At 26.4% G+C, this 23,057-nt stretch overlaps 1 protein-coding gene across 1 annotated transcript; it reads right to left on the reverse strand.

Moving 5' to 3' along the window:
• Positions 1–822: 822 nt before the first annotated feature.
• LOC124924337 lies at positions 823–21,286 on the reverse strand. Its single transcript, XM_047464392.1, has 8 exons — positions 21,112–21,286; positions 11,951–12,047; positions 11,729–11,853; positions 11,575–11,656; positions 11,330–11,478; positions 11,279–11,282; positions 2,524–2,963; positions 823–1,603 (listed from the first exon to the last, which is right to left on the reverse strand). The coding sequence occupies exons 1-8, from the start codon at positions 21,284–21,286 to the stop codon at positions 873–875; spliced, it is 1,803 nt and encodes a 600-aa protein (XP_047320348.1). The 3' UTR covers positions 823–872.
• Positions 21,287–23,057: the final 1,771 nt, after the last annotated feature.

A 23,057-nucleotide genomic window follows, 5' to 3' on the forward strand; every position in this document is an offset into this window, starting at 1 on the left:
AAACAATAAAAAATAAAAATATTGGATAATATATATATTTAAATATAAAATTTGAATGAAAATAATAAATAATCATAATTTCTTGAGGGTGAGAGAACAAACCTAGCAAATCAATAAAACGGTGTCGGAATAATCTCTACACAAAATTATAAACGACAATGAAATTTGTTTTTGCTCAAGGGTTGATAATCAATATCGAAAATTCTTTCAAATTTATACTATCTACAAATATGATTCAAATAACGAGAAACTCTTAAAAATAAAAAATAAAAAAGTAAAAAGAGCCCCTAGAAAAAACTAAATTCCAAAAACATTTTATTAGAAATTCTAAATCTAATAATATAATCTCATTTTTTTTTTGTTGTAAAGAAGTACGTGTTTAATAAATAATCATCAATATGATTTGAGAGTATAAGCAGACGACCAAAAATAATTGAGAGTTTTTCAAATTAAAAAAATTTGAGACGATAAACCCGATCCACATAAATAAATACAACACAAACTCCAAATTTGAAGGTTTAAAAGAGAAACAAGACACTTTCTCTATACTATAAAAGTTATCTAATGAACACCCTTCAATGCTATAAAAGTTATCTAATGGAATATAAAAGATGATAACTACCATCAAACTAGTTGATAGATAGTCTTTCTAACTTGCTTAAAAAAATAACATTTATTTTAAAGCCAACTAAAAATAAAAAAATAAATCTCATACATATACTATTTAAACTCAACAAGAATATCAAAATCAGTAATCTATATATATCTATAATTTTTTTTTGCTGTAATCTACAGATGTTTTATATATATATATATATATATATATATATTTACCAAAAAAAAAATAAAAAAGTGAAGATTTTTGCCCAAGTTTAGAAACCAGAAGGAGGAGGAGGTGGTGGGAAATAACTTGAACTCGTCCATGGCGGCGCCGGAAAATCCAATTTCCCATCTCGATTCTGCAACTGCCTAAAATACTCCATTTGTTCTTCATTAGTAATCAACTGTTCATCAGAATATTGTGATTGATTAACCGTAGAAGACGATGCCGCCGCCGCCGAAACCGAAGAATCCGTCGCCGGCGAAGAAGAAGCAAACAACATATGATGCAGTAAATCACGATGTCCACCATTAAAATCAACATTACTCTGCAACAACTGTGAATAACATCTATACTCTCTTTCACTAGCAGTTTCCATCAATGGCTGAAATTGAGTAACCATCCCTGCCGTCTGAACAGAAACCGGTGCCGCCGACGCCGGTAACGGCGACGGCGGAGGAAGCTGTCTGACATTTTCGGGGAAATTGAGTTTTGCTCTGTTTCCTCGAAATCTCAGAGCTGCTTCGTCATAAGCGAGGGCTGCCGCCTCGGCCGTGTCGAATGTTCCTAGCCAAACACGAGCAGCCTTATTTGGGTCTCTTATTTCGGCAGCAAATTTTCCCCATGGTCTATGTCTTACTCCTCTGTATCTTTTTCTTGTTTCTTGTTTAGTTTCTATGTTTGATGTTTCTTGTTGTTGTATTACTGTCGCTAATGTTGCGTCGCTATTTGTGCTTAAACCGCCGCTGTTTCCTACACTTTGTAAAGTAGCTTCTCCTTGCACTATAAGAGAGGAGATTGCATGTAAAAAGTTAATGAAAAAACCAAGAATGTGTTTAAAAGAAAACATCCCTTTAACCCAATTTTTCGTGATATCATGAAAACATAACACATTTAGGAAGAAGAACACCCTTCAAATATGCACACTAAGAAGTTACACAACTCTAGTAAGAACTCGATAAGTGATAACGTACCAAATCTTATTGATATAAAGATATTTATTAATGAACAAATGACATGACATTTAAATTATGTGAAAAGCTTTATTAAATGAAAGTAACATTATAATTTTGTTGATTCTTATGTATGTGCATGGTCGGCTCGTAAGTTAGTTAGACTTAGCCTAAGACAACCCTTACCAAGTAGCTCGAAAACAATGTTTGAACTTGGGTCACAACATGAATTAACATAACTACACTATGTCATTTTTTTAATTATTATACGAAATTATTACATTTAATGTAAAATAGAAAAACAAGAACAAATATATTTTGCTCTCCTAGTAGGCACACCAAATCTTCAAGACTATAGAGCCCTTATTATAGTCCATGAATCAATGAACAAAGAATATGGACATATAAAATTAAGTGTATAATTTTTTATTGAACAAAACTGCCTATGTTAATTAATTGTTAAACAAGTGAAAATCATCGACACGATCAATAAAAAAATTAGAAAAACACATAGTCATGAACAAAATAACAAATACATAAAATATATAACCATGTCAACTACTATATGATTGAAATTTTCAAAAGAAGAGAATCAATATCTCTATTGAATTCAAATTATTCAATTATCATATATGGGTTAATGAAATTTAAGGCATTCCAAATAACATGGATTAATGAAATAGTTCATCTTTTCTAAGAACAAAACAAAAAAACATAGAAAGAGTTTGAATATTGAATATGAGAACATACCATTTGAAACACGAGAAGGCAATTCCAATAATGATCCACTAAAGATAGAACCTCCTCCTTCTTCCCTTCTCCTTTTCTGCCCCGACGAAGAACTTGTGCTCGAAACCGGATTACTCGCCGAAGAACCGACAAATCCCCTCCTAAAATCAAAATACTGTTGAAAACCAGACGGTTGTGGTCGTTCATAATTAGAAACAACACGATTCATAGGTGGAAGCATGGCCGACAATTCTCCAACTTCACCATAGCCAGAAAACAAAGGCAAATCAGAATTAGCTCCCCCTTCATCTGTTTCCTTCGCAGCAGTTGGCTCCCGAAGTTGGGTAAATTCCCCTGTTTCTCGTGGATTCGCCACCTTATTAAGAAGAAACAAAGCTCGATCAAGACAAATACAAACCGACCCAATTTCTCTTTCGATGAAATTAAGAAAACCCTTTTGACTATTCGTTCAAATTCCGAGAAAGATGAGAGCTTTGATGAAGAAAAGATGGAATTGATAAGTTTGGTCGAAGAAATGATTGTTTTTAAGAGATTAACAAACGTGCGTTCGCCGAACTCTTGAGTTATGTTCACATAGATAAGTTTGACTAGTCATTGGATATGATACGTGTTTCTTCACTAGAAAGAACTGTTCCAGCTTCACTATAAAATCATAAAATATAAATGTTTTTAAGAGAGAGAAAAGAAAAAGATTATCTTTGAAGGGAATATATATATATATTCAATACTTTGAATTTAACGTTTGATGACACATGAAGTTACATGTTTGGGAAGATAATCCATCTAAGAAGAACTCTTTCGATGACAGAGTATGATAAAAAATAAAAAATAAAAAATAAAAAAATAAAAAATAAAAAAAAAATGGAGAAAGACAAAGTATTAACTATTTGAGATACACGTGTAATATATAGAGATGTGTTTGATATTTGAGGTGGACAAAAAGCACATTGAGAGAACTTATCTTATTCGGTAGGATTTTTTTTTCTAAAATTTAAAAAATATTATTTTTTTTATATTCTTTTATAAAAAAAATAATTTTAAAAAATTACCTTTCAAAATCTAAACCAAATTTATGAACAAGCCCAAAAATGATATAATCAAATTAAGAACATCTTGAGTATGTTTTTTTTTTTTTAAAATAAACTTTATTTATTTACAAAATGTTGATGGATGTGATTTTGGAGACAGTTGGATGGGGGCACTCTTGTGTTTCAACCCCACTATTACTATTATGAATAGTTGTGAGGCAGCCTCTATGATAAGCAAGTGAATGGGGCCGGTGCGTGGCGAACGGAATGGTTCATCAAGCAATTTCTCGCCTTAACTCCCTAAATAGGAAGAGGGGTACTTTACAAATAAGTGTAATTTCTTCCGATTGTAGTAACCCTCTTGAGATTTTATTGGAGCTTTGTTAAGTTTGGACGGACCAATCAAAAGTCGCGGTTAAGTGGGGAGGCAGAAGTAATAGCATTGTTGTGTGAAGTAATGTCAACCATTATACCCTCGAAGCAATTTATATCGTGTAGATCACAAAGGTGTAGGAGGAAAATAATTTTTTCTGATATTAGGGAGGTGCTTTTGATTTAGTTCTAATATCTTCTTGTCTCAACAAAAAAAAAAAAAAAAACTTTTGGATTCTTTCCAACAGAAATAAAGAAATCTCACATTTATTTATTTATTTTTTAATCATTTCAATCCTTTTGTGTGAAACGCATACGATCAATGGTCAAAGAGTACATTGCCTTGTGATTTTGAGGATGAGTATTTTTTAATATAAATTTTTCTAAAAATTGTGTTGGTCTGAAATTATACTAAAATTTGTTCTGAAATAATTTCTAGATGCATCTGGTTACATCTATTAAGAGAATAAGTGTAATTTTAAATTATATTTTTATAAATTTGGTAGATTTGTATATTAATTTATATTTAAAAAAAATATTTTTGTTTATTTAATTTAACATTATAATTGAATGATACAATAAAAAAATATATTATTTTTGAAAGATATTTTTACATGATATTTGAAGTTTAAACACTATTAGTAATAATCCAAAAATCACAAAAATACTTGTTTGAGAAAAAAAAAAACAAATTAAAATCAAGTCAATATATAAACTCAATAAATAATTTTAAAATATTTAATTATCAAAATATATCAGATAATAATATACTCTTTTATTTTTATTTTAAATATAATTTTCTATTTTTTAATTGAATTGATACCTAAAATATTTTTGATGACTTTAAAAATATTTTTAAAATTTAATTATATATTCTTATTTTATAATTAAACTTTTTAAATAATTATTTGTTAATATTATTTAATTTACTCAAATAAAACAATAAAAAAATAACATTACAATATTAGAATTAAAATAGTATTCTTATATTAAATAATAAAATTTATTCTGATAATTAAAATATGACAAATTATAACAATTTTTAAATAAGTTATACGATGAATTAAACAAAATCAATAAATATGTAAAATAAACTTAAAATCAAACCAACTCTAGAACTATAAAAAGATATATTTGAGATATAGGTGTATAATATTTAGTCGAACCGAATTCGAATTCACATAATTCGAATAAATTGAATTTGAATTTTATTTTGAGTTTTCAAATCGAATTTAAATTAATTCGAATTCATATATGGTTTTTAATTTGATTTTTATGTTGGGAAAATCAAACCGAAAACCTAATTTATTTTTATTATTTATTTTATATTATATAATTTAAAACATATAATTTTAAATATAATTTATTATATAATATATTAAACCTCAAATTCGATTCAGCTTTCGAATTAACCCAATAAATTAAAAAAACCCAAAACCAATAAACTCAACTATCCCAAAAAAATTACCAGTGAACACTCCTAAGTCCAGCCGCCCCAGGCACCAATTAACATTTGTTGTTTCCAAACAACAAATGTTTACATAAAAATGAATAGACAACCAAACAATTTTAAGTGTACTGTATTATATTTGTAATTTATTTTAGTTTTATAAAAATGAATGTTAATTTACAAATTTAAAATAAATTTGTCACTATTCAGAATAAGGAAACTTCATGTATACTATTTAATTTATTTGTAACTATACTTTACTCTTACATTTTATTGAAAATTCTTGTTTACATTTTTTTTGTACCCACTATTCTTATCTTGTATGGTCTTGATTTGGAGGATGATTTTGATATTATAAGAGTACTGTGAGAATAGTTTGAGAAAAAAAGAAGACATAATATATAGTTATAATTTCAAATAGAGATATTCAAATTTGAATGCGATCGCGTGAATTATGAGAGTCTAACCTTGGGACGGATTTTTGACCGAAAATTGGGGGTAGTGGAAAAAAACCGAAAGATGCTGACAAAAAATCACAACAAAATTATAATTACTCGTACAATTCTGTAACCTCCCCGAACTTTTTAAAACATAAAAATGGATAATAGAAAAATTGAAGAAATGTTTTAATGTATGAAAATTAAGAAAATGACATTTATATATGCATATATAATAATTTTTTCAAATATTGAGCAAATGTTTTATTTGGAAAACTTAGGAAGGTCGACGTATCTTTCTATTTGAAAAGAAACTAGTGCGATGTCTACCATAATTGCCCAAATCTAAATTTAAGACATTTTTTGTAAAGTGAATTCATAACTTTCGGTTTCTTATGAAACACACGTTTAAATTAATAGACTAATCATAATAACTTATCTATGACATAGGTAATAATTAGTAATTTTATTAAATAATAATTATTTTTTTGTTAATATACATTTTCATTTCTACTTCTGATTGACTCCGACGTTCTCTCCTCTCCCACCAGTGGCGGACCCAGAAATATTTTCTCGGGGGGGCCAAATACATAGTAACGTAGCATTTTTTGGCGATCAAATAAATGCATTTTTTAATTAAAATTTTACTCGGTAATTACATAAAAATACTAACAAGCACAATTACAAAATACTAACAAGCACAATTACAAAATACTAACAAGCACAATTACTAAATTATTCTTGTCCATGAGTCGGTACAAAAAGAAGACAAAATATCTTCATTACGTTGACTATACCAATCAATCAATTCAAGAAAATTACCTTTATTTGATGAACTACTTGACTCATCATGTCTTCGAAAAGGTATATAATCCTTGCGTCAATAGAAAGTGTGTTACATCAAACATTGTCGTTAAACGGGTGCAATAATTTATTTCTATATCACGACCATGTGTACGTAAAACGTTTCTCATGTTATGTCTTTGATCTTGAAATGATTCAAATTGATTTCTAGCTTCATTATGACAACTATTTGAAGTTCCCATATGTCGATTGAATCTTTCTAATGCCCTTTTTCAATTTTTGTACCCATCTCCTATAAAGGTAACATATACGTTTTCTCTATTTAAAGGTTTAAAAAGATAACACTAAAAAAAATGATGTATCTTTTGATATGCTATGTTCTAACTATGTATATTTGATCTGTAACATTAGACTCATTAGTAGGCTCATTAATTGATTGAGAATGCTCAGACTGCTCATGTGATGTAAAAATAAAAAATCGTTTATAGAACATCTCCATTATTCTATATCCTACATAAAATAAATAACTAAAAATAGATATGTTTCATAACCTAGGCCCCTAAATAAAATCTAACAAATACATTTATTTGTTGTAATAGTTTAAAACTAATTTAAAATTAAGAAATATAAAATAATATTTTACCTTTATATTTATATAAATTATTATTTTATCCTTATATTTATATAAATTATTATTTTAATCTTTATTTTATAAGTAATTTGTATTATTAATTAATTATATTGAAATTAATAAAATATATATATATATATATAATTATAATATAAATGTAGTTTTAAAATAAATAATAATCTTATATGGTTTTCATTATTTTATATATAATTTTTTATATTTTAAATTATATAAATAAATCTTATTTGTATATTAACTAAAATTTATGTATTATTATTATAAATATTGTATCTTAGAAAATATTTTTTTGTATAAAATAAAAATAATAATTACTTTAATAAAATTATATTTGAAATTAGAATACTATAATTATTTGAAATTAGAATACTATAATTATGAATTAATTTTTTTATAAAAGAAAGAAAATAATGTTTGTATAAAGAAAATGTGAGAGGCAGGGTTTGATCTCCTGACCTCTATTATGGAAGGTCAACTCCAAAACCAACAGGACAAAATCTTATTTGATAAATATATATATAAAAAATATATTAAAACCTTTATGGTTGGGGGAGGCCCGGGCCCCCCAAGGCCCCCCTTGTAGGTCCGCCACTGTCTCCCACTACTAATCTTATTTCGTCTACTATCAAGTTCTATTAATGTTGGCTCAACCTAACATTAACATTGAGTTTCAAGTTCTAATAGTAAACTAGCATGTATCCCATGCAAATGCACGAGTAATAATATAAAAAATCGTGAAAAAATATTACGGTAAAATTTTTATGGGCGGGTCAACCAACAATCCGACCAAAGTATCCATTTACTCTCACATATATCTAAATTAACCACATCTCTCGACCCGGCAATCCGGACACTTTAAAAATTAAGCATAATTATATATATATATAGATTAGTTAAAAAGTTGAACTTATATGGTTAAAATGTCACGCGTTTATCAAATTTTGGGTTGAATTTAAAATATAAAATGTTATTAGCCTAGTTGATTAAAATGTTGTACTTGTTTTTGTTAGGTTGCAAGTTCGAACCATACCTATAGCATTTTTTATTTTATTTTTAACCGTTTTAAGTTTATGGGCGGGTCAACCCACAATCCAACCCAAGTATCCATTTACTCTCACATATATTCAAATTAACCACAGTTCTCGACCCGGCAATCCGTACACTTTAAATTAAGCATCATTATATATATATAATTATATTAGTAAAATGTTGGGTTATATAATTTAAAAAAAATATAATATGCTTTTGGTATCCCGCCAAGAATTCCCGTCCCCTCGGGACAGGACCTTTGTTGGGGATTGGAGCTAAGATAGATTGATGTTTAGATAGATTAGGACATGAATGTTGTTTTTATTTTTCCATTCTAATACTCAGAATCGCCTCATTGTCATTTATCCTTAGTTAATGAGACAACGTTAATCATCTATTCTTTTTAGTTAATTTTAGTTGCTTTCTTGTTGATTAGATATATATATTTTCAATGTATGACTATCATAGTTATAACTAAAAACTATATTGTTATATCCTAAACATGAACCTGTTTAGAAACTAAATTTAAATGTGCTTGAAAAACATTTAAGATGGACTTATAAAAATGAAAGAGAAAATGATGGACAAAACATGTGGATGATAAATAAGTAGGGAATAAGATTAAAAAATTTAAAATGAGTGATAATGTCATTTTTCTTATATTAAATCCGTACAGATCAGAATTAATAAAAAAACATCTTATTATTCAAAAACATTGTTTCTAAGTAAATATTTCATAACAGGTTCGATTTCATTTTAAAACGCTTTAAGTTGAAGCGGAAATCATGACTCTATGGTGTCATATTAGTTCTTCTTAATTAACAAAAAAAAATAATAATAATAATAAATAATCTTTTCGGTACACAAATTTAATTATTTTATAAAATTTTATGATTTTACAGGTGATTATCAAATTTAAGAACCTTGAGATGATGGTCTTGAACCTGGTAGGCTTATGACTAAGTGGTGTTTATATTGTATAGAATTTATAAGAAAATTATACTGTATAAGTTGTAGGTGTCCTTTTTTCAGTTACAGAAAAAGTATAAAAAGTAAATTTACAAATAAACAAAAATCAAAATAAAATGAAATCACCGAAATAGAAGTGTGGATTCGAGGAATGTGATGCATATTTTCTTAAAATAGTTACTGTCTCCCTCTGAAACTTATTGTAGATAATTGTTTTTTAGAATACAACGAATCTAGTTGTGTTTCAGACGCAGCTACTTGAAAAAATTATTTGATTCACGATTACCGAATTCAAACGAAGGGAAGGGAAAATACTTTTAGAATTCAAAAGCCAAAAATATTGGGATAAAAAAGATTAGCATGAATGAACATTTATTAATTCATTAATTCAATGACCATTAATTATTAAATTCAATGGTTGGTTGGTCTTACTTGCATTTCATTATATTTACATTTTATCTTCATTACATAGTTTTAATAAAAACAATTATCAAGAACAATGGACATTAATAAAACTAGTATGAAACCCTACGTTGTAGGGGAAAAATATAAACGGAATTTTTATAAAATATTTAATTTAATAAAAGAGAATATATTTATATGAAGAGAAAATATATAATATATATATATATATATATATATATATATATATAATTAGAGAAAAAAATAGAAAAAATAATTATTATTAATTGTTTCATAATATAACTAAATTGTATAAAAATAAATAATAAATAAATAATATATAAATAATTGTGGAAAAATTATGTAAGGAAAAATATATTTATATAAAATTAATTATGAAATATATACATGATGTGAGAAAAAAGAATGATTGATTAAAACTGAAAATAATAATAATACAATACAAACCAAAAGGCTTGATTTAATTTAAACTATTGAAAGCAAAATAAAAATTTAAGTTAACACAATATTAAACAAACATTCATAAAAAAAAAATGTATAACTCTATTATAATTTGAGATATCCTATATTATAATAATAGTTAATAATGTATACTAATAAAAAAACAACTTTCATAAAATGAAATTAAAAAAATGTAAAATAAAAAATAAAAACTAAATTTTTTGTCTTTTTTGTCCTATCTCTTCAACAACTTTGTCTGTTACTCCTCCCTAATAAAATTTAATTAACATATAAAACACATTTCAAAAACTTAAATAAGACATTAAAATAGATAATAAAAAAAAACAATTTATTTGATCATAAAAAATTGAAAAAGTACCTCTTTAACAGCTTTGTTTGAAATTGATGATCATCCCTAATAAAATTTAATCAAATATATATAAACTTTTCAAATATCTAAATAAGACATTAAAATAGATTAAAAAAAACAATTTATTTGATAAAAAAATTGAAAAAGTACCTCTTTAACAATTTTTTCTGAAATTGATGCTCCTCCCTTAACAAAATTTAATTTAATATATAAAACACGTTTCAAAGTTGAGCATAAAGATATCCAAAATATGTTTACCTGTTGAGTAATGAGTAATTGACTTGGATGAAACACTTTTATAACTGTAAAATTGTGTGATTTTTTCTTGAGGTTGTAATCAGTAATTTTAACTTGGAACACAAGTTTTCGCGATGACATTGATGATAACGGAAATGGTAAATCTTTATCACAACTCGGATGTAATTGTAACAAATCTGAAACAGTTAGATTAACTAACTTATTACAACTCTATCAAAAAGCACAAATAGTGCAGCTCCTGACTCGTCACCAACCTCAATCTCTAATTTATATCTAAAATAGATACAAAATAATTAATGAAAAAACAAAATAGTTATAATTAAATATATGAATATAGTTTGTTAATGATCAAAGAGACAAAAATAAACACCTTGGAGTAGGATTTTTTGTAACTTTAACACATGAGTTGCAAAAAAAAAACATTGCCCTCGAGCGTTACTTTTCTGCGACAATCATCACAAGAGTAGTAAAACCAACCATTGTAGTTGCATACATTATTGATTGTCGCTTCAACGGTACGTATACATTCCTGTTAACCAATAAACCAATAAGATAACTATAAAAATATTGAAATACCAATTTTACCAACCTTGCTTTCCTCATTTGACAATAGGTTGTATAATTCCTCAATTGTGTGTCGATCTTTCATCATCTCATCTTGTAAAGACATCGAACTTTCAACAGTATCATCCAACAAACATACTTGAGATGGATGGACAACAAATCTACAATTAGTTGAGTAAAGGTGGCACAAAAATAATAGTCATTAAAACAACAAATATTTAAACAAAGAGTATTGTTTAAAGAAAGACAATATCAACCTTTCTCGCATAGTCACCACCTCTGGAATCATTAGATTTTGAAAAACTTGTGTGGCCGTTGTTGAAGAAAGGACATGATGACCTATTGAAAGCACATAAAAATGGTTAACACAAACATATTAAGACATAAACATATTTTTTTTACAATTCATACCTTGGTATAACTTGACAAGAAAGCCGGTCACAACTATTACGATAGGATCTTGGTTGTTAGATCCTTCAACAAATTCAAATTTTTCGGCTATGTTTCCCCATAAAGTTAGATTAATATCTTCTCCACTATAAAATAACACATAGAAAAGGTAAAAATTAAAATATTTAATAGAGTAAAAAAACAAAAGAACTCATTTAACTTATAGATTTATAAATGACCAACCTATCAAATTGAAGGATTAAACCACGTTTTGCAACTGTGTTATATCCAGTTTTGCTAAAAGTCTTAGAGCCCAAACTGATAAGACGAGCTATAATAACTATAACATAAAAAAGGAAAATGTAAGTTAAAAATTAAATGAAAGACAATAGTTAATCAAAACACTACCTGTTAGTTGTGAGCAATTATCACTTCTAGAAATAACCTCCTTGTAATCAGAAAAATTAAATTTATATCTCGGAATATTTAGAATCTCATAAAGTAGCTAAACAAAATTTTCAAAGAGTTTGGAACTGGTTTGTACTGAGCGTTTGACTTGACAACTCAAAAATTTTAAAATATGTACATGTTACCCTCCTTTAATAAGTTTCGATGTCTTGGAACAAATTGACGATCGATGCTGACGTGAATAACCGCACCCTATAAATTACATGTTAGTTTGCACTAACATACATTAATATATAACAAAATATTAAACACACTTATCTCCTTGTCTATTAATAAGAAATCAACACTTAGCAATTCATTATTTTTTTTAGTATTTATTGCATCCCACATGTACATAACTCTTGCAACTAAATGTTTGTAGTTGCCATCCGTAGTCAAATCTAGAATTTCAATCCAATGGAGGCTTGTGTGTCCATTTTCTAATATTTTGATATGAATTGACAGTATAATAGTTAGTATAAAATATAAACATAAAAATAAAATTTAAAATAAAAAAAAGTAAAAATAAAAAAACTTTAAAAATATTTATATGTAAATATAGATTGAATAATAATAAAAAATTAAATAATATATTATATTAAATATGAGAATAAAGACAAATATTATAGAATAATGAGAAATAATAAATATAATATATTTAAAAAAATTCTTTTATGATTAAAAATAAATATAGTGTATTAGCTTTTAATAGATTCACCATCTTCTGTAAAAATAGTTATTTATTTTTTGAAAATTTAATATATTATGCAAAACATTTTTTATATAAAAACATTAAGAATATTTAAGTGAATAATTGGATTGTTATAATTAACGAAAATATATGTGAAAAAATGACCAAATATTTAAAAATTAGATGTTATGGACATAACAAACACATTTATTATAAAAAAAAAGTATTTATATATCATATGTTAATAATAATAATAAATTATTAATATAATATGAATATATTAAAAATGAGAATAAAGATAAATATTGAAAAATAATGGGAAATAATAAATAATTAATTGAATGTTATAATAATATTTCAAAAAAAATTATTTATTTCTTTTGTGATTAAAAATAAATATTATTAAATACATTAAACTTTATCATATTTGAAATTGTTTGGAATAGAAAAAAAAAATCTTATACTCAAAAGATAGAGACCATCTTTTTTCAACTAATAAAACTATATGTATTTAAAAAAATTAAATATATTTAACCTAAAAAATTAATTTTATTTTATTAAATCATAAAATATAGTCATTACTCCTACTTTGACTCAAAAGAATGATGAATATTATATTGGATAACTTCAACTAAAATAATTTTAAAAATATTTAGATTGAATAATAATAAAAAGATTATTAATATAATATAAATATATTAAATATGACAAATATTATAAAATAATATTAATAATAAATTAATTAATTATAATAAGTAATAATAATATTTAAAAAAAATTGGAGAATAGAAAAAAAAATATTATGCTAAGAATAAAGGGATTATATGTATTTAAACTTTTTATTTTATTAATTAGTCATAAAATTTAATCAAAAGATAGGACGTTGTTGCAGCGGCCTGAAATGATCAAATTCCTGGAAAAAAAAACAATGAACAATAAATTGGTGAAACATAACATATTACCAATTTAATTATTGAATGAAATAATGATATTGATAGAGAAATTGATGTTAATATAATTTAATTATTACTCACTTTAACCAAGATGGAATTCAAAAGATAGGACGTTGTTGCAGCGGCCTAAAATGATCAAATTCCTGAAAAAAAAACAATGAACAATAGATTGGTGAAACATAACATATTACCAATTTAATTATTGAATGAAATAATGATGTTGATAGAGAAATTGATGTTAATATAATTTAATTATTACTCACTTTAACCAAGATGGAATTCAAAAGATAGAATATTGTTGTAGTTGCCTAAAATGATAAAATTTGTAAAAAAATGACCAAATATTTTAAAATTAGATGTTATGGACATAACAAACACATTTATTATAAAAAAAGTATTTAAATATCATATGTTAATAATAATAATAAATTATTAATATAATATGAATATATTAAAAATGAGAATAAAGATAAATATTGAAAAATAATGGGAAATAATAAATAATTAATTGAATGTTATAATAATATTTCAAAAAAAAATATTTATTTCTTTTGTGATTAAAAATAAATATTATTAAATACATTAAACTTTATCATGTGAAATTGTTTGGAATAGAAAAAAATCATATACTCAAAAGATATAGATCATCTTTTTTTCAACTAATAAAACTATATGTATTTAAAAAAATTAAATATATTTAACCTAAAAAATTATTTTTATTTTATTAAATCATAAAATATAATCATTACTCCTACTTTAACTCAAAGGAAGGATGGATATTATATTGGATAACTTCAACTAAAGTAATTTTAAAAATATTTAGATTGAATAATAATAAAAAGATTATTAATATAATATAAATATATTAAATATGACAAATATTATAAAATAATATGAATAATAAATTAATTAATTAAACGTTATAATAAGTAATAATAATATTTAAAAAAAAATTGGAGAATAGAAAAAAAAATATTATGCTAAGAATAAAGAGATTATATGTATTTAAATTTTTTATTTTATTAATTAGTCATAAAATTTAATCAAAAGATAGGACTTTGTTGCAGCGGCCTGAAATGATCAAATTCCTGGAAAAAAACAATGAACAATAGATTGGTGAAACATAACATATTACCAATTTAATTATTGAATGAAATAATGATGTTGATAGAGAAATTGATGTTAATATAATTTAATTATTACTCACTTTAACCAAGATGGAATTCAAAAGATAGGACGTTGTTGCAGCGGCCTGAAATGATCAAATTCCTGGAAAAAAAATAATGAATAATAGATTGGTGAAACATAACATATTACCAATTTAATTATTGAATGAAATAATGATGTTGATAGAGAAATTGATGTTAATATAATTTAATTATTACTCACTTTAACCAAGATGGAATTCAAAAGATAGAATGTTGTTGTAGTTGCCTAAAATGATAAAATTCCTGAGAAAAAAATAGCAAAACAATGAAAGCCGCAAAAGGAGACCGAATAGGCAGAATATCACTCTTCTCTCTTAAATTGAACCTTGTTGATGTAAAATTATTTATAGGAAAACAAATATTTAGATGGAAAAAAAAGATGAAAAGTTGGGTTGATTTATTATATTGATTTAATTGCAGTTACACTGTTTATGTTTTTCATAATGATTGTTTTTGTGTTAAATTTTATAATTATTATAATATGATAACTGAAAGTTAAGTTTTATATTATAATTAATATAATATAATAATTGAAAGTTAAATTTTATAATTAATATAATATATAATTGAAATTCTTAATTTTATTGTAAGTTTTAATGTTTTATAATTAGTATTTAATGCTAAACATAACATGATAACTACATTTTTTTCTATTTTATAATTTATATAATGGGATAACGGAAAGTTACATTTTATAATTAATATAATATATATTTGAAATTCTTGATTTTATTGCAGGTTAAGTTTTATATTATAATTAATATAATATGATAACTGAAAGTTAAATTTTATAATTAATATAATATATAATTGAAATTATTAATTTTATTGTAGGTTTTAATATTTTGTAGTTAGTATTTAATGTTAAACATGATAATTTTTTTTTTCTATTTTATAATTAATATAATGGAATAACTGAAAGTTACATTTTATAATTAATATAATATATATTTGAAATTCTTGATTTTATTGCATAATGTTTTATAATTAGTATTTAATGCTAAACTCAATTAATATAGATAAATATTTGGTTTAATGTGTATATGTAAAATATTAAATTTTAATATATTTTAATAATAATTATAACATTAATATACATATATATATTCAAATTAAAATTAATTAATATATTTATAGGAGGGAAAGAAAACAATTCATAAATGAAGAGAGAAAAATATGAAAAAATACCTTGTAATTTGAGAATTATTTTGGAGAGAGCGTGAAGTACACCCTCAACATTTCAAATTAAGCGTTATTAGATATATATAGAAGGGAAAGAAAACAATTCATAAATGAAGAGAGAGAAATATGAAAAAATACCTTGTGATATGAGAATTATTTTGGAGAGAGCATGAAGTACACCCTCAACATTTCAAATTAAGCGTTATTAGATATATATAGATATTGTATGATAACAAGAATATTAAATGTATTCAAAATTTATTAATTCTTATTAAAGGGCATTAATATTAATTAATTAAATAATTAATAAATTCATTATTTATTTGGATTAAATTTCATTAATAATTCACATTTAAATTTGATATAAATTTTATTTAATTTATTTATCTAAATTATCATTTTTATTCATTAATAAAATTAGTTTAATTCCAAACTAAATTTAAATAAATAATTTCTAAAGATATATATAGAATCTTTGTTGGATCTTCTTACCCTCTATATATCAACAATAAAATAACAAAGTTATATGTTAATAATATATTCATTTTTTATCTTGAAAAAGAAGAAGATGGACAATGGATGACTATATTTTATTTTCTAAGTCTTACTTAACTAGATTTGGTGTTGATTAGATAACTTTAATAGTGTTTGGTAAGGAAGATGAGGTAGATACAGGTTGGTTAAGGGATGGAAAATTGAAAAAAAAATGTTTCATTAAAAGTAACATGTCGAGATATATAAAGACACCTATAATTGTTTTTCAACTAGAAAAATAGAGTGAGTCATTTTTATTTTTTTTCGAATTTAGTAAGATAGTTAGAGCTATCAAATAATTAAAATCAATTAAATAAACTAAATACAAATGGATATAAGGCATAATTAACCACAAGGGAGAGTGACAAGGTCTGGACCCGTGAAGGAGTGACCGGCCGGTTTCAGGCAAGGACTGCTTCAACTCATGTGCTTCGTCACTCGTTCGATGAATCCGTGCCTACCATTTTCTATGTAATTACGGTCCGCTCTCTGAAACCCAAACAAATTAAAAACTCAGTTTATAATTTTTCGAGTTAACACGTCAATCACTTTTAATAAAGAAGGATTCTTAGAAAGTTAGTTTCGACAATGAGAATTTAACTGTTCAAGAATATATTCGAAAATATCTTCCATAAACACCTAGATATGACAAACAAATAAAGTAGCTCTATGTCCATAAACACGATGACCCATAAAAACCACTTCATTTTGGTCTAATCTCAAACAACCATATCAGTATATCACCTAGGCATCAACTTATAAACACAATAACATCATGTAAATAATAAAATCATCACCTTCAAGATAAGCCTTCAAAAATTGAACTCAAAGTTTATTTAAAAAATTTCAATTCTTTAAACATATTCAAATGACTTAAAACTTAAACCATATCAACATATGACCAACATGGACATGAAACCTTAAATCGATATTCGTCACCCAAACCTTCCATTTTGAAAATTTGGAAAGCTGATCAAAACTTAATCAAATCAAGTCCCATTTGATTCTAAAACACTTCTACCATGATGATGAACTAACACAAGGACTCAAATACACAAGATCTACAACTGGAAACCTAAAGTATGAAATTCAAATTTGTGTGTTTCTTATTTAATGCATTACAACCAAGCTGATCGATGCTGGCCTGTTGCTGTCTCGTTTGATATCAATTTTATATTTTTTACTTAACAACATCGAATTCAATTTATTTTATGTACATACAAATAAAACAATAAATTAATTAGATTGTTTCATATATAAACTTGAGAAATATTACTAAGCTTACTTTTAATATTTTTATTTTGGTAAGAAGATATATAAGTCCCAATTGAGTAAATCTATATTAGAATCAAATGATCTGTGTGGATGTAGAGTCGGATATAAATAATGAATTTAGTATAACCGAAATATTGTTTTGGTTTAAAAAAACTCGAACTAAACCGACTACGAACTCCCGTGAATTTATTTATTAAGAAAAGTATTGACTTGCAAGTTTATTGGTTGGTTACCGGACGTCTATATATATTTGATTAATTTTATTCCAGCCTTAGGAACATATATACTATTATTGTTTGATTCAAACTTTCAGGTTGTAAAGAAATATTTGAAAAGAATTTGATTTAGCCATTTTTTTTATTCTTGCATAATGGACATGGCTCATATTAATTAGCTTACAAATAAATCTAGAAAAGGTGTAAATTTGCATTTACAAACAACTTAAGTGTCCTTAATTTGACTATTTTGACTAGTTATTTTAGTTCTGAATAATTTACAAGTTTAAAAAACTGAGAATATATTCATTCTTTTCGTTATTCATTCACATTTGTCATTAAATCATGAGATGTGCTTTATGGAGAATCTAATTTCCATATATATTGTGTCTCAGCTTGTGAACACCGAGTTGAGAGGTGTCTTATTCAACCACGATTTTATCCCGTTAATTCCCTTTATCCATAAGAAAGAGTTGGATAAGGGTCGAGTTCCTATTATAGATGTGGAATCAAGAATGAAATGAATCGTTTAGATGATAAAAGAAAAAAAATTGATTAAAATTGCTATTCGATTTTAACAAGCTGAAATTGTCCTATCCAATCGTATTAGCAAAATAAAAGTTAGGTTAAAGAAGCACGAACTTAAATAAACAAGGAAAGATAAATTAATTACGAAATCAAAATAACTAAAATTTCCAAAGGCAAGGAGATACTTAGAATGACAAACAAACATCATTTACCTAATGAAAGAGGTGATAAAGACTAGCTTAGATCATTATGATAATTTAAATAACAGAACTATCGATTTCGATTTTTAATTACATTGGACGTGGAACTGGTGGTTCATCAAAGAGATTTATGTCAAGCCAAGAAACTTTATCGGCTCACAATCATGTCCTATTGAATTGTCCGGAGGTGGGTCCATATTATAAGTAGCGAATGATTAATTTGAATTTCAATTACAAATTTGATTGCTTAAAATTTATATCATGATTGTAGGGCATTTTGTGACATGAATGTCGAGTTAGATCTGAATGAAATAGTTTGTCAATTCTCGTCATGGTTCCGATGGTTCCGATCAAAGGTGATGAACTAATGATTTCATTTTAATTGACAATTGATCTTATTTGGTTCAACACGTGGTGTTCATTAAATTAGTTTTTCAGGTTGTACAAGACAATCGACGGAATACAGAAAAATATATACCTTATTTCATCTCATTTGGTCCTAAAATGCCTGCAACCACATATTCAACTTACTTCATCAACGGTTATATGTGGAGGGCAGGTGATTACGATTTTAATAGATCAACGATGAATAGTGGTATTTGCGTTCATGCCAACGATGTCGATTACTATGGACTTTTAGAAGAGATGATTGAATTAAAATAGTCGAGTCCATGTTAACGTGTTGTTCTATTCTGATGCATATGGTTTAATCCGACAAGAGGTACTAGAGTTAATCCTACCTATAGATTGATTGACGTTAACATGAAACATAGATTGAGGAAATACAATCCATTTATTCTTGCACAACAAGTCATACAAGTTTATTATTCGAACTATCGAACCCCAATGAATGATCCTAATTGTGAATGGTTGGCCGTTTGTAAAACAAAAGCAAGGGGAAAGATTGAAAAAATATGGAAAAATGAAGTGGAGGTAGAGTATCAACAAGAGTATCCAACCATTGAATTGTATATTCCCCTTGATATACCGTTGTACAATGTTAATGATTTAAGAGACCCAAATATTTTGAATGTTGAGTTAGATGGATCAAATGAAATTGAATCGCATGAGAGTGATTCGGATGAAACTGAAGACGTAAGCGATTCATATTATTGTACAAATGAAGATGTTGAACCTATATTAGGGGAAGAACAATCCGAAGATGACATGTTTTAAATTGTTAGTTAGTAAAATGATTTATATTATGATATATTATGGTGAATTTTATGGTATATTTTAATGAATATTATTGTGAATTTTATGGTATAATGTGGTGAATTTTATGGGGAATTTTATGGTATATTTTAAGGATTTTTATGATATATTATGGTGAATTTTATGGTATATTATGGTGAATTTTATAGTATATTTTAAGGATTTTTATGTTGAATTTTATGTTGAATTTTATGGTATATTATGGTGATTTTTATGATATATTTTAAGGATTTTTATGGTATATTATGGTGAATATTTTGGTATATTATGGTGAAATTTATGGTATATTATGATGACTTTTATGGTATATTTTAAATATTTTTATGGTATATTATGGTGAGTATTATGGTCAATTTAGTGCAAAAGAGATCTTGCACTACATTCGGCACTGACATTGTAAAGCGAGTGTTGCAAACCTTAACGCATATAGGAATTACTTATAGTTAAAGGAAAGTATTGCAAAAGTTAGTACAGAGGGTTAAAGAAAAGTATTACAAGGGTTAGCGCAAAGTTTTAAAGGAAAGTCTGCTTAGATTTAATGCAAGGTCAAATAGAAAAAACTACCCGAGAACTGAAAAATATTTACTTAAAATGCCATTAGAATTGCATTCAAATCTGCACTGATGGTTAAAGGAAAGTAGTACAAAATTAAGCCCAGATTGACGCTGAAGTCCTCTTAGAGCTATGTTTAATGTAAGGCCAAATAGAAAAATCTACCCGAGAGTTAAAAAAATATTTACTTCAAATATCATTGGAATGACATTAAAATCCGCATTGATGGTTAAATGAAAGTAGTGCAAAACTTAGCCCAGATTGACGCTGAATTCCGCTTAGAGCTAAGTTTAATGCAAGGTCAATTACCCAAAAAAAAAATTCCCGCCCATTTCTTTTGTTTTTCCGCCTAAGTCCCCCAAATAATTTTATTTCACAAAAACACTTCTCTCTCCTTCCCTTACAGCCTATCTTCGTCTCCAACCCATCCTTCAGCCTCTGCCTATCTTCATCTCCATCCGCCTCCAACCTCCGTCTATCTTCATCTTCATCCGCCTCTAACCTCTGTCTATCTTCATCTCCGTCTCCAGCACCACGACTCTCTTTCTCCAGCCGCCTCCAGCCTCCGTCTTTCTTCATCTCTGTCTCTAGCACCACGACTCTCTTTCTCTAGTCGCCTCTAGTCGCGAAACCCTAAAACCCTTCAGTCACGAAACCCTCTACAGGATAACGTTCCAGGTATCTCTGATTCTATCTTAATCTTTCATTGTTATTGTTGTTGCTATATCTGAACGAGAATAAGAGCTAATGTTTATTTATAGTTTTCCAATGAATAAAATATGATAAATACATTATGAAATGAATTAGATGAACTCTTATTTCTAATCTAGATTATTTAATTGCAATAGAAGTTGATTCCAATGCAATAAAATGAGATTTTGTTCAATACATGAACTGAGATGGGTTTATATTCTCTAGATTTGTATCTTGAATAAGTTTCTAAGGTATTCTTTAGATTGGTTTATATTCTTTATATCTAACTTGAGATTTGTTTAGAATGGACAAAAAGTCTCAAAGCTGAATTTACATTGAAAACAGATTGAAAATTTATGATTTGATCATGATTCAATGATCAACGATTTCTAAGATTAAACGAAATTGAGGCAGATTCTGGAATTCAAATTCGATTTGCAATCTGTCCAGAACAGCCTTCCTGTTTTAAGTTTTGATATTTGAAATCATTTGAAAGCTCAAACTCTCACTTTTCTTTTTTCTTTATAATTCTATTAGAGTTAAACTCATTAGAATAATTTTGTTGATGCAATAGAAAATTTATCATAATATATAAGAAATTCTCATACTACCTAAAACGACATTCCAAACCCCCTCTTTTCTGGACAGCCGCAAACTGGAATTTGAATCTAGAAATCAAATGACTTGTTGCTTTGATTTCAATTTTTATGGTAGGAAGTTATTGAATGATAAACTGAATTGATGAGACAATTTTCGAATGATGAAGGTATTCTTTGCATTTGAATTTGATATTAGATGGTGTAATTCAATGTAAACTATAGATTTACTAAATTTAACTTCATTACCAATGCATTTTTATGAAACATAATCATTTATATATGCATGATTTGGTTTTTACTTTTGTGATGTATATCATTTTCAGTTACAAGTTAAGAAACTTATCCTATTAAGGAACTAGTAATTGAATATTTATTTTCTCAATTTTCCTCCAGGATTTGGCTGTCGTAGTGTTATTGATACTTATACCTCTTATTTCACCCAATTCATCAAAAGGAGAGGATGCCCAGACGAAATATGATAAACGATGAAGATACTAATACGGAATTTGAAGTCATAAGATATGTAATATCCTAGATTTTAAAGATGCTGATACTAATATGTTGATCTTATTTTTGCTAATGTTGTTTAATTATCGGTTTTAAGAAGCGAGTCGACCTAGAATTAATGCCCCTGCCAAGAAGAGTGGTGCATTCTCTAAACGCCCTAAAATTGAAATATCCCTAGTACCTAAAAAACCGACTAAAGTTGTTTCAAGAAGACAATCCCCACATAAAAAAATGGATACCAAACAGCTAGTTGTCTCTACTCATAAATCACCAGACCTAACCCAACACCAAAAAAACAAAAGAAAATACCATCCAAACAACCAACTCCCATCCATGTTGTATCTAATCTCCAACCACTATCATCTGCTGGTTTGGCGACTCAATCAGACCGGCCAGAAACCTTCCACAATCGTGCACTCTTCCTTGAAGATACAATTCCAACTCATCCAACCTCAAATGTTGTCGATATAATGGTGGAGGACGGTATATCTAGTGTTTGTAAATCTTTTAAGACGTACATAGAGGTTAATGGACAAAAGTAAGTTTCAATA

The sequence above is a fragment of the Impatiens glandulifera genome, chromosome 2 (genome assembly GCF_907164915.1).
Source record: "Impatiens glandulifera chromosome 2, dImpGla2.1, whole genome shotgun sequence".
In the NCBI taxonomy this organism is placed as follows: domain Eukaryota; kingdom Viridiplantae; phylum Streptophyta; class Magnoliopsida; order Ericales; family Balsaminaceae; genus Impatiens; species Impatiens glandulifera.